General features: G+C 47.0%; 1 protein-coding gene across 1 annotated transcript in view; it reads right to left on the bottom strand.

Annotated features, from left to right (window-relative positions):
* TRIO (trio Rho guanine nucleotide exchange factor) overlaps positions 1-14272 on the bottom strand; it is a 409289-nt gene that overhangs the window by 171276 nt on the left and 223741 nt on the right. Inside the window, 1 exon segment of the mRNA XM_037798879.1 lies at positions 6066-6257. Within this exon segment, the coding sequence (XP_037654807.1) occupies positions 6066-6257 (192 nt within the window).

Below are 14272 nucleotides of genomic sequence, written 5' to 3'. Positions count from 1 at the left end.
CAGAGAAATGAAAACTTACATTCATGCAAAAACCTTACATTGTTCACAGCTTTTCTCTTTGCAGTCGTCAAAAACTCCAATGGGTGAATGGTTAAACAAACTATACACCTCCATACCATGGAATACTGCTCAGCAACAGAAAGGAAAGAACTGATACACGCTACAAAGTGGACGAATCTCCAGGGAATTATGTTGAGTGAAAAAATGCCAATCTCTATAGGACTCCATTTATATAATATTTTTGAAATAATAAAATTATAGAGATGGAAATCAGATTAGTGGTTGCCAGGGGTTAGAGATCGGGGTCAGGGTGGAGATGGCTATAAAGAGCACAAGGGGGCCCTTCCATGATGGACAGTGCCACATGCTGAAAGCTACGATGATTACACTATTTACATGTATGATAAACGTCACAGAACTAAACACAGACACAAGGAGGAACGAGGGCGTGTAAGCCTGGTGACATCTGTAGGAGCTCTGTGGATTGTCCTGAACTCAACCTTCTGGCTTGCCAGTGTACTGTGGCTCCACAAAATGTTACCACTGGGGGAGGCTGGGTGAAAGTTGAGCACGACCTCCCTGTATATACATATATTTTTGTTGTTGTTTTCCTTGCAACTTCCTAAGAATCTATAATTATTTCAAAATAAAAAGTTAAAAAAAAAAAAAAAGCTGAGGAACATTGTTTAAGGGTATCACATATACATTTGGGGCAATACATGAGAAGTAGAAATAGAAATCAAGGGGTAAAAAAGGAAGGCGTTGTGGAGAATACACACAGATGACTGGAAAGACCCCAGAGGAGGAGGTTAGGCCACAGTGACCAGGCTCAGCACTGGAACTACCAAGAATTAGAAGACTCGAATCATCAGACGGCAGCTGGTCCAAGCAGTGAGTGCCATGTACCCTGCCTGAGTTTTTCCTTCCTAGTTTAAGCACCCATTGCCCCGTTAGTTCTCTGGTTCCACAGCGGAAAGGAGGAAAGAAACCTGGGCCCGTAAAGCACTGGCTGAGAAAGTGCTGGAAACTCTTCAACATGCTCTCGGAGAAAACTCTGTGCGGACTACAGGAGAGGCAGCTCGGAGAGTGCGGCCCTCAGGCCCCGGAGGGATGACAGCCGCCGCTGCCAAGCAGCCCCCTGCAACTAAAGTGCCAGACCACGACGGCCTCTCCCGGCTCTCCCCACAGATGGCTGAGCATAAAGAAAGAAGTCTGCAAGCATCACTGCTAGGCATGGAAATGAAGCCAGAAAAACCCCAAACAAACAAACAAAAAAACTTCCAGGTGGTTGGGAGGCCTTCTTTTTGGCTTGTGAATAAAATGAAAGGTTCCTCTGTGCCCAAGCATTATCCAAAACAAAAACCTGACCCAGTTCAGTGTGTAAGTTTGCAGAAGCAGAACGAAGAGGTGTTTTTAACTCAACCCAGCAGGAATGACAGCCTAATTCAAATGGGAACGATCTTCCATTGGACACCATGGCTTCTGGGAAATCAAGTGAACAAAAACAAATGCAAGGCCACTGTTTCAGTTCCAGAAATAAACTGGCTGAGAACTCCATGCCACCACCTGGTTGCCTCAAATAACCTCCAAATTTCAGAGGTAACTGTCAGCCAACTTGAGACCTAATTTTGAGAGTGAGGTTGACTGAGTATGAATGGATAAAAATATTCATGGTTTTGTTGTAACTGAAAATGGAAATATTTCCCTCTATCATTAAATCCCAGAATGATGAACTAGAAATAGATAATATTTATTCCATGAACTTTTATTGAGTTCTGGCTAATTGCAAGAGGAAGGTCAACAATTGGGGATATAAAGATAAGGGAAACAGCATCCTGGTCTTCAAGGAAATTTAAGTCAAAATGTCCAAAATGGGTGCGACATGTAAAGGCTTTTTCCATTGGCCCTGCATTTTTGTATCACTCCGCTTGCATATCACAGTAGTTTGGAAAACACTTTGGAGTGAATGTGTGAATAAATGAGTGAATGAATGAATGAACAGTGAAAACATGCATTCAAAAGGAAAGGAGGAAAGGTAGCAAAAGACAAAAACTGGGAGAATTATAATCAAAATGGATGTGAATAAAAAGCTACAAATAATACTGAAGCAAATAAAGATTGAGCTGTGCAGGAAGACAAAATGCAGGAGGATTAAAAAAATCTCCCCAAACAAAATCCAAGTTTATGTTCGGCCAATCAGCATTCCTTTTAAATACTTATTTATTTTTTTAATAGGACACAACATCAGTCTTCAAGTCAGCATTTCATGAATTCTTAGAGCAAAAAAAAATGAGAAAAGGGCCCTGGACCGCTTCTATATCTGTATTCTGAGGGTGAAAAAAAGAGGCTGAAACCTCTGTCAACCACTTTCTGCATCCAGCCTCAGGTATGAAATCTTTGCCCTCTGTGTAAAAATATTTCCTCTTTTCTCTCTTCCCAGGAACAAGTGCACTAAATTCAGTTCTCTGGGGGTAAGAGATTAAAGGTCGAGAGGTCTCAGTTTGCAGCGAGACCTAAGCCACCAACATCCTTCAGGTATGATTCGTAAAGAGAATTCCTGATTAACACGGTACAGAAATCACCTTAACCTGGAACTGGAACCTTTTTAAAGTTAGTAGTGATGAGATCACTTTACATCACCTATTCATCAGAGAGCCAGAAATTTACTGGGAGAAACTGAGTTGATTAACTATGCTCTGGAGGAAGTGAGAAATAATTCTCCTGCAGAAACATCTGGGAGTGAAGGTGGTCAATTTCTGTGCTGGGAAAGCCTTTGACACCTAACTTTGAAAAAGGCTCCTGTGTTGGCCTAAATGAAAAAGGCTGCTGTTTCTAACTTCACCTACATAAGTTTAAATTGTATATATAAACTGCTTGGGAGGAACTAATTCAGATAATCTAAATCTTTTAGCGATTTTTCCTTCACCTGCTCTGTTTAAATAGTTAGCGACTTTTTGCAAACATACATCGAATTACCCTTATTTCCTCCTGTCCCTTGTCTCACTTTTAGTTTCATTTCCAACTAAATTTGTTCTACGCTAATCTGAGCTCTCACACAATAATCAGTTTCAAAACACGACGGCTGAAGAAACCATTCTTGCGGACATATTGTTGAACCAGCATTTCTTAGGACTTTATTTTAGGGCATTTGCTCAGCACAAAGAAAGGAAACTGAGGAAAATCCCAGGGCTGGTCAGGAAAAATAAATCTACCTAGAAAACAGCTGGGGCTAAAAGTGAAGTCCAGGCACATGGAGGGGAAGTGCTGGGGGGTGATCCGGACCATGGGCACCTTCCCTCCATCTGCCCTGAGGTACATGCACCTGCACATGTGTGTCCTGTCGATACTACCAGGCACCCACTGCCCTGCATCCTTCCGGGGTCACTGTGTCACTCTGGGTGCACACCTTTAGGGTAAGTGTGCCACTTTCTCTGTTACTGTGATAGCCTTTCATGGAAAGAGAAGAATGTGTGCACCGAAAACCCTCAAACTGTACAAGTGAACCACTTAATCTTTAAAGCAGATTTAAGGCCTCAGTCTACACACTCATACATACTAGAAGCTTCTAGGGTTTAAGCCAATTAAAGTAAAACGGACTTTCCACTTTTAAATAATTCCTAAGCCAACTGATGAGACAGACTCCATGGTTCGAATTGGGATGCTTTTACTGTAAGGTTTTTTCTTAGAAATGCTGCTGATATTACAAAAACAAATGAACCCAAAGTTGAGTGTCTCTGCAGAGCAGCTTTTGTAAAACACTTTCCTCCTGGTTTTCCTTTAGTGCCTGCTTTTTCAAAACCATAACTAAGTTGAAAAGGTGACCTAAATCATATACAGTGCTTCATGGAGACAGTCGTTTTTGTCCTGATGGAAAGTTAAATTTTTGCCTTCAACTGCTATATTGCTGAAGAGTATTTCTACATCCGTCACACAGGAAATTTCGCATTATTCATAAAGCCCTAGCTCTAGAATGTTCCACAGATTCAAGGGCCTGCTGCTCTCCACCCTTCCTCTCAGTTCCTCAATGCACCCTGCCCACACAGGCTGCCAGGCTCCCCTCCCCGCTGCCCAGGGCTTTGGTGCTCCTGCAGCATGGAATGAGGAACCGGCTGACTGGCAGTCTCGGCCCACCACATTCTCCACCCTCAGGAAAGTGCAGGCTCTGTGCTCCCCTCCTTTCTTCTGTCCCATGTTACTGCTTGATGAACTGGACTCAGGAACAATCTGCTTCTGCAGACAGATCACCTTTACACCCTTGTTTCACCCTCTCAGTGAGGAGGTGAAATGCACAAGATGAAGAGAAGCTAGCTTACTGATGGGAAACAGCAAGGCACAGTTACAAGGGGTCACAACAGGTACTGCAGCAGGTGCCTGTGACGAGAGCTCCAGAAAGCATGCGAGGAGAACAACGAACTCTTCAGCCAGGGGAGGTGAAGGGAAGCTGCACAGCTGAGACCCAGGAGTCGGGGAGCCAGAGACCCAGGGACACCATGTTGAGGGGCTTGGAGGAGGAGAATACAGTGCAAGAGGCAGCTGGAAGGACCAGCTCATGATGCTGAGGGCTTAAGGCCATGCCCCAGATACAAGAAGAATCACTGACAGCTCAAAAGCAGGAGTGTGACCTGGTCAAACTTACACTGCAGAAAAATAACTGTGGTAGCCGTCCTGCCAGGAAGCTGGGGAAAAGGAGTCGGCAAAGGGACCAGGTAGGTGGTCACTGCTGGACCCAAGGTGAGGGAGGAACTTAGAGTCTAGTGATCTGGAAACTGACTCCACGGTCTCCTTAGAAAAAATTACCCTCCCTGGAAATGTTTTAAGATCATCTTTAGTTGCAATGTTATTAAGAGCAGGGGAGGAAGTGTGTGGTGTTGCTTTTCTATTTCTATTTCTCAGGGTCACAAAGAACCATCCAAAAAACGGCAGCATGTTTGCCACTGGGCCAGAGGTGGTGCCGAACCAAAAACTCTCGGATCCCAGACCTGCTCAATATTCTCCGCGCCCCCTTTCCGCACCGGCAGAGTTGCAGAGTGGAAAGGGAGCGTGGTTTGCTCGTGGGCTAGACGTTCAAGTTCCCAAGGGTCTGCCTGAGTTGTAGCTGCCCAGGACCCCAGGACCGGCAGCAAGGCTCCTTTCCTTTAGATGGATTCAGGGTCCCCGCATCTTCGCTGCCTCTAAATGTGGAAAGCCGGATGCACCTTCCTTTCCCATATTTTCTCTCAGCACTTCTACCCTCCTTGGATCCTTCTTCCTGTCCCATTACGTACGTTTTCCCCCACTTCATCCTGAGTTCACCTTGAAGGGTCCCTCATTTCCAGTCTATAAAGAACTGTCCTCCAGTGCAGGTCCATTGTGAAGCAGAGAATTTTTTTTCCTTAGCATTGTCCAAGGCAGAAATAAGATGCAGTAGGCGGACACCCTCATTCAATTTGCAGTCATTCTGAAAATTGATTTTTTGTTATAGATCTTCTTTTGTTTATTTCTTAAAAGCTATATAACACTTTCTTTAATACAATTTTATATGGTTTCTACCAAGAATAACATATGTATGACTAGGTATAATTAGTACCTACTTTTCACACATCAAATAGCTCATTATCCCTGCTCAATGGCTACGTACTCAATTTATTAGCAAAAGTGCATCTCTCACGTTAGTGTTAACATTATGAAGACCACATTGCCTTGGGTAATTTTCTAGTCTGCACCTCCATCCAAATTTAACAGTACATAAAATTCAACGTTTTACTGTGATAAAATCAGAAGACAATCATGACTGCAGCCACAGGACAGGCTAACAACAGGCAGGAAACCCCACAGCCCGGCCACAGAGTGTGGGTCCTGCACTTTGGCTAAGATGGACAAGCTTGGTCTCTCCCGGGACGAAAGGGCTCTCCCTCGGTGTCCCTCGGACCCACTTGCCTCCCAGTCCACACCACCCTCCCAGCCCCAGCGAAGCCCAGCGCGGGGAGTCCCACATGCTGCGCCCACTCCGGACACTCGGTGCTGCTGGGCTACGCGGCCTCGCCGTTCCCTTCAGCCGCTTTCCCACACATCAGCCAATGCCTTACCTCCTTCACATGCGTGTGGAAGGACACCGACATGTCCAGCAAGATCTTCCGTTGCTCCACACGCCGCACGAAATCTTGTATCCGGTCTTCGAGCTGATGCGCGGCCTGATAAATCTCCTCAGGGTCACACTCCCCGGTCTGGGCCAGCTGCTCGGCCGCTTCTAGCAGTTTGTCGGCATTGGTGTATGTATTCTGCACGAGAAAGGACCAGAGGCGCAGGATGGTGAATAAAACACAAACCAGCTGGGCTATACATACTATACAGCAACCAGAGTAGATTTGTGATATTCCTCATCATTTCCATAAACCAAGCTGAAAAAATATGATGGAAGGGAAGACTTTAGGAGTTAAGTGGTTGCCTGACAAGCAGCCTATTTCATTACTGTGTTGCGAGCTGCTGAACTGGGGACCTCCTGCTGCTTGTCCTTGCCACGTTTTTTGCCAAGACGGCAGCATGGAGCCACAATGCCCCCGCTTCACTTTTTCTCCCAGTTTAATGACAGAGGGGAGAGTTTCAGTTTTGTGTCTTTCAGTATAAGTTTCTTTATGATAATCCCCAAAGTGCAAGTTAAAAGGCTAAGATCTAAACAAACATAAACTGCTGTCTCTTTTCACGTTTCTAATTATTGGCTCTGTGCTCTTCTTTTTTTAAAGTTAAGGGCACACATTTTTTGAGAACAAAGAAATTAATAACTATAATGGCTATAGAGCAGCCGGAGTTTTTAAAAGAGCTGAAGGTGAAGTGGAAATAAGTGACTAAAATACTCTGAAAGTTACGCTATTTTAATTCTTGATAAATGAGGCTGCCAATGAGTCCCCCCCCCCCCCAAACAAGCATGCAGAGAGCTGCTGCAGCAGAGGAAACTGCTGGGGCATTCACAGGATGGGGGGAAAGCAGGAGGCCTTGAATGGAGTAAGAAAGTGGGATTAAGGCCTCCTGAGAAGGCCCACAAAGGAAGCCTGAGGTTCTGCCTGAGAAACAGGTTGAGCCCTCCATCCCTCCCTTTCAACAACGCAGCCCTCAAGCTGGGTGGGGGGTGTCTCCTGTGTGACGCAGGGGGTGTGGGGATGGGGGGTGGAGCAGAGCCTGCGGGGGCAGCCTGGCACTGAGTCGGACCCTGAGGGGGACGAGGAGGGCGCCCCCAGTGGGGAGGGACAGGTACAGCCACCAAGCGGGGAGGCTGGTTACTTCCTGCCTAGTCCACGAGGTAAACGCACTGAGGGTGCAGGGAGCCGGGGATTCCAACTTCATTAACAAATACGGAAAAGGAGAAAACGTGAAAACATCTTGTATCACTGGAAGTACTGGTGTGACCTCATGGTGTTCGAGACAGCAGAGGGACATGTGAATGTGCATTAACACACACACACAAACTATCTGAAAGGAACCAGGGTTACTTGGAGAGCTGGCAGATGCCAGAGCTGGGGCAGCAACAGTCTAAGATGAGCCTGGGACATCTTACTGTGTCAAAAAGAAAGTGCCCAAGAACCACCTGGCCGTGCCAGGTCACAGGGCCACCTGTGAAAAAGTGAAGTGGGGGCATTGTGGCTCCATGCTGCCTTCTGACTACTCAGTGGCAAAAAACGTGGCAAGGACAAGCGGCAGGAGGTCCCAAGCTCAACAGCCTGCAAACTGCTGGCCAGCTCGGGGACAATCGGAGCATCCGAGTAAACAAGGATAGCGAAGAGCACAACCTGCTGACTACAACAGGAACCACGAAACCATACTCATACAAACAAACAAATCAGTCAAGGAACACGAGATTCCTGTCATTTCAAAGGTTCTGCACAAAGTGCATATGAATTACAAAGGGAAAAGAGTAACTTGACAGTGCAGCAGCCTGGCGGCCACCACCTCACTCCAAGGACATCAGACGTGGTGGGACAATTAAACTCAGGGGCCACAGAGAGAGTGTGATGAGAACCTGGACACCCCCTGTGATACTCCGGCCAAGCGTGCAAAACGTAAATTGAATCAGGAGGAAGCATCAGGAGGTGCACTGCCCAAAATAACGGGTCTGTAATCTTCCAAAGTGTCAGGTTGTAAAGTCAAGGCAAGACCAAGGAACTGTTCCAGGATCAAGGGGGCTGAAGAGATAAAACAACTAAATGCCATGTGATTCCCAAGTGGGTCCTTTTACTATACAGGACATTATGGAGTCTGAGGATTAGAAGATTATCATGCAGCAATCTTAAATTCCTGATTTTGACATTTGTATTACGGTTATATAGGAGAATGGCCTCTCTCTTTTTTTGGTAAGAAAAACATACTAATGTAAATGTTTCAGGGAAGGAAGAGTAAATTCTTTGTGCTGTACTTTCAAATTTTTCAAGTTTAAAGACAAACAAAAAAAAAATTTTAAGACAGATTTAACACCTGGAGTGAAAGACAGGAGGGGATCTCAATTATGACAATATTGATAACCATTTCCTGAGCAAGTGGCACCCCAAGCATCAAGGTGAGATGAAGTGGGAAAAGTCCATCCCAGGTACAGGCTCAATCAACAACAAAGGGTTTTTCAGAACTCTTTATCATAAACGAGTGAAGCGATAGCAAAGGAGACCTTCAAATGGACCGATCATGGCCAGACTAGAAAATGTTTATGTGTACATTTTACATATTCTTTGGAATAAAATTCTTTAAAATAAGTTCTCAATAGCACTGCAGAACTTAAAATATGATTGTGCTTAAAGGGTTTTACAAATACTCAAATATGACATATTTGGAAGCTAAATTACAATTCCTGCAGAGATCAGAAACAGCGAACTGCCCCTTCCACAGCGCTTTTTGTAACAACAAAATCGGGTATTGCAGGTGTCCGCTCGGATGCTCTAGGGGAGGCGCAATGCCCATCCACCCTGTGCAACTCTGCCACCCTGCACGTGAGGATTCTGAGACAAGAAGCCCCCAGCACTTGGAGGCCGTGATCTGGTTATCAACATCACTGTCAGAACACCTCAGACCTTCCCGGTGAGTGACGGAGAGGCTCTCAAACAGCCTGAGTGCCAGCGCTGGCTGCGTCACTGACTCCTGTGCCTCAGGGGTTCTGACCTCTGAGCCTCTCCCTGGAGCCAGTCGTTCCCCTCCCGGATGAACAGGGAGGAGTGAGAGCCCGGTGGGGTCAGGAAGAGAGTAGGCCCCTCTGCGGGGCGCCCTCCCTCTCCATTACCCTGGCATCAGGGACCCCAACAAAACACCTTCTTAAACTTAATCCCATCCCATCCGTACACAGGACCTTTTGAAGATGTCATTCATTAATTTGGGGACGAACTGAATCAGGGTGGGTCTCAACCCAGGTGCCCAGATGCCTTATAGTGAGAGAAAACTGGACGCAGCCCATCAGTAGAAACGGGAAACCAGAAGGCAGAGAAGTCAGAAGTCAGGGGAGGCCATGGGGGAGACCGAGGGTGCTGCCCTGGGATGGGGACAGACACGCCAGTCAAGGAACCCAGGGCCGCGGCAGGGCGGTGCCAGCACACCGGCCTCCAGGGAAAGCCAGGCCCTGCTGCCACCCTGACTTGGGACTTTTGGCCTCTCAAACCACAAGCCAGTAAATTCCCACTGGTGAAACCCACCCACCATGTGGTACCTGTCGCAGCAGCCCCGGCCAACCGAGACCCCCATACACTGTGAATGAGAATTCTAACAACGGGGTAAGGGTGAGGGGAAGGAAAAGGGTAAAAGATACAGAAACTGTGACAGCCACCAGGAGCCTGGGGGAAATGACAACAAAATGTAATGTGGTATCCTGGGCAGGATCCTGGATCGGGGAAAATCTGACTGAAGTACGGGCTTCAGTCAATAATCACACATCAATACTGGCTCATTAATTGTGACCATGTAGCACACTGATGTAAGATGCTCACAACAGGGGACGCTGGGTGCAGAGTATGTGGGAGCTGTCTGTACTATCCTCTCAGTTTTTCTGTAAATCTAAAACTGTTTTGAAGAATGACGTTTATGTGTGTGTATGTGATGGTGGGGGGCTGGCACGCCTGTCCCCTGGCACGGCACCTGGGCACGGTCGGTCCTCACTCTGACGGTCAGCTATCGGCACCAAGGACACTGCTGCGGAGGGTCTGGGCTTCCTTTGCCTACACAGGTGCCGTGGTCACCTGCAGCCACACTTTGAGACGACCTTTCCAGAGCTGATGGGGTTCCAGGGACCCATGTCCCCTCTCCCCGAGTCTCAGTAAGAATCAGGGTCTCATCCCTGAGACCCCAGCGCCGGGTAGAGCTAACAGTGCATCGTGCTTTATGCAGAACACACAGAGCACTGCATGTACACAGATTCTGAGAGCTGAATCCCACTTCCTAATCTTTATCACCACAGCTCTGATGGCGCTCACCTCCCATGTATGATGAGAGGATCTGATGACAGTGCCTCCCGAAAGCTATACAACCCTCCTGAAGGCTCTTCCACTGCCTTGCAACAGGTAAAGATACTTACAGAAATCAACTTCCCAGAAGAACATTGCATTTTGAACGTTCTCGTCTGGCACTTGAAGGAAACGCAAGAGCAAGCACACGAGACCTCTGGTTCGCGTGTCCCTGAACACTGGGCAAAGGCCACGCATCGACAGAGCACAGGCCTGGGTCCTTCAGCGGTGGGAGAGCACTGGTTTTCACGTGTTCACACACACACTGATCAGAAACGCTGGCTTCTCAGCAGGTCCTCAAGGCCATGTCCTCACAGCAGCCCTGTGTGGTGGACACTATTTCGTTCCCATTTCACAGGGGAGGAAACTGAGGGACGTAAGGGGCTGGCGAGCAGCAAAGCGGGGGCTGTTAAAAAACAAATGTCTGGGCCGGGCTCCTCTCATAAGGGAAAGCTGAGTCATCTGGCTTGTTCTTCTTCAAAGGCTGGGGGTGCTGGGTAGGATGGGGGGGCTGGGAGTGTGAGGAGACTGGACTTCTCTCTTCTTTCCTCTGTCCTGTCCCCGGAGGCAGCCCTCTCTGGGACCATTTCCTTACTTGTGGGAGATGATAATCCCCCTTTCGAGGGATTCACTGTGAGGATAAGAGGCAAGGGGAGGGTCAGGCCATGGTGGGGCCAAATAATTTGCTCTTTTTCTCGAAAAGGACATTAAAATTGCATCATTGGCAGGACTCCAGGGCACAAGAGCCACTGGGGGGCAAACACAGATGAGCCTTTGGCTCCTACAATCCTTAGCTACGATGCCACTTTCTCACCCAACATGGCCAGTGACCACATTTACAGCCCAGAGGAAAAGAGGAGAGTTTTGTTGATCATAGAACAGATAGAAAGGGAGGAAAACACAAACAATGCAGGGCCTGGATCCATCTCTTCCACTTATTTTCATTAAAAAGCAAAAGCAAAATAAACCAAAACCTGTACACAGAAAACTTTAGATATTTTACTACTATAGAAAGGCAATGAACAAGAATGATGAGCTAGTCCGTGAAAACCCCAGTTTCCCGGTGAGCATGCAGAAAGCACACGCATTCCCAGGGATCCTCTTTTCACCAACGAAAGGAAAACAGTACACCAGGAGGCGGGCCCACCACCCCACTCCAACACACGCACATGGCACAGGAAGTTGAAAGCTTTAGCTATAGCATGATAGAACAAAAAACACTGATAGCAGAACTGAAAAATTCCATATGCCGTATCTTTTAGGCCCAGCAAAATACTGACTACTATCTATCTATACCTGTTAAGCATCTTACCAGAGAAACATGTTTTGTTTCTTTTTTTTTTTTCGCATGGGGGGTGGTTAGTAGTGTTAAGATAAAAGGTAAACGCACTTTACAACATCATGGGGAGTTATCTCCAAATATTGCCTGGTAGTATTAAAATACGATACTAGTAACTGCCAAAATTGCTGGATAATCTGAATGATCTCATATTCTAGGACTGGTACTCTGAGCACCTGAGTATCAGTAGTTTTCTTTTCGTATTTGCATCATTGCAGCTCTGTGAGGGCACGTTTTAGTATCATTTTACAGCTAAGGAAACGGGCTGAGAGAGACTGAAAAACTTGCCCATGTTTAGACACACTGGAAAGCAGTGGGGCTTTCTGACTCAAACCCTTGTCTGTCTGTCCTGAGAGTGCCACTCTGCCCCTTATCCATGACCCCTGCCCCCACCCTCTGTGACTGCCGCTCACACCCGCCTCTCAGGACCAGGTGGCACATTTCCTCTCTGCACTGCTGCGTAATCCCCCCTCGACCACTCCTCTCACCCGCCCGCCATCAAGCCATCCATCTGGGGAAAACTGACAGTGGTAGAAGCCCAACACGATAAAGCCGCCATCCCCAGGGAGCACAGCGGCCTTCTCCTTCTCCCGCTTTCCTCGCCGTCTCTGAAGACGCTGGCTGGAAGGAGCCCCTCATCCTGGAGCTTCCGACACCGCAGGACTCTGCTTCTGCACTCCCTCTGCTGCTCTGCGGCTCCCCCCTTCCCCACCTTCGAGCACTCGGTCCTCGGCCCTCCACTCACTCTAGTCTGAGGACCCAGCAGCTGGCGGCAGCAGGAAGCCCCGACGCCCCTGCCTCGCCGGGGAGACCAAGGGCCGTGACTCTCCCTGCAGTGCACAAAGCAACAGTGTGTTTCGACGACATCTCAGATTCGGTGAAATATGGTAACCTTCACAACAACCCCAGGAAGTAGACACTGGAGTCATCGTTGGTGTTTCACAGATGAGGAAACTGAGGCACAAGCTGTTAAGAAACCTGACCATGAATGGACAGCCAGTAAACTGTGGAGCTGCTTTCTGGTCGAAACTGGCCTGGCTCCAGAACCTGACCTCTCAGCCCCTGACCATGGGCTCTCGAAGTCAGTCTCCTGCCCAGTGTGCCGTGACCGCGGTCTCTCCAGGTGCCCAGCACAGCCCCAAGCCTGGTGTGTCCGCAGCACACGGTTGAGGTCCTGGCTTCTCCACTTGAGCAGGGAGGTCCTCAGACGCCTCTGACAGCCGGGAAGCTCTGACTGCAAGCCTTGTAATTGGTGTTTCCTGGATCAGGGAGCCTGGAGAGAACGGCACCCCCAAATCCTTTATCCATCTAAAGGTATTCAAGAGGTGTGGCACCCTCGGAGATGCCAAATGATTGCCAAATGATTGAAGGACTATTTGTGTCATCTTGTCAAGGGAAAACTGACTTAACAATAAGCAACAAACTGGAACCCAGAGTAAAACTCTCCCATACACTATATCCATGAGTATGCACAGGACAAAACTGTTTAAAATGGCACCAAACCTACACCTTTATCCTAATCCTAAAGTACCTGTGGGTAAACATACTACTAAATTTTAGAAGGAAATAAAAGTGGGTGAGGAGATTAGATACATTATAAATAGATACCAACTTAAAGGAAATTCTTCATAGCAGATATCTGCCCTGAATTCTCCACTATTAATTTATTCCAAAAGATTAAAAACATGCCTTATATTGAGAATGAACTTTTGCAAAATGGCAGCCTATTGCGTCGAAGTACCGCGCCATTAACTGCAGCAAACCAGAGACTGATAGCATGCTATAGATATACTATCTTCCTTACAAAAGATGGGTGAGTTCAGTAGTTAAAGAATGGGCCTACTCATCTTCTGAACATCCACAATGAATTTAAGATCTTCTGCTTTCCTAACTGCCATCCTTTAATCCTGTGAGACAAGATAATTACATGGCACATATAAAAAGTTGTTGACAGAAATGGCTTTGTGGAGAACAACTTCGTGACAGATTAAGTCTGTATTTGAATCAAGTGAGGATAAGCAGAAAGGAGAAAGGTGGTTTAAAACTCGCAGAGTAGGTACTTGTGGAAAGTAGCCTGCCAGTGATTTACTAATCATATTAATGAAATCTTATGTGCTCTCAAAACCAGCTTCCTCCTAGAGCTGGAGTTTTCTTGGCTGTTGTTACTGGCTTTTTTAACCTTCAAAGGAATATCACTGTGGATCACGACCAAGGAGGTAAGAGAGAAGATTACTGCTAACGATCATCTTCCTTTCCAACAGTCAGGTGCAAGCAACATCACCCCAGCATTTTAAACTTCTTTCTTACACTCATGCAGGCAGATGCAGTCTGACTGTGCATGTCACTCTACAAAGTATCTGGCATGGACTCATTCAATAGGATAAATCTATGCACAATCGTTGAATAAAATAAAGAAGGAAAGGGTCTTCAGACTAGTCAAAAGGAAGTTCTTGGTTCTGCAAAAAGGAATGCAAAACTGATCTGAGGG

This window comes from Choloepus didactylus, chromosome 11, assembly GCF_015220235.1.
Source record: "Choloepus didactylus isolate mChoDid1 chromosome 11, mChoDid1.pri, whole genome shotgun sequence".
Classification (NCBI taxonomy): Eukaryota; Metazoa; Chordata; class Mammalia; order Pilosa; family Megalonychidae; genus Choloepus; species Choloepus didactylus.
The sequence above is the reverse complement of the archived record's forward strand: the minus strand, read 5'-3'. Positions and strand labels throughout refer to the sequence as shown.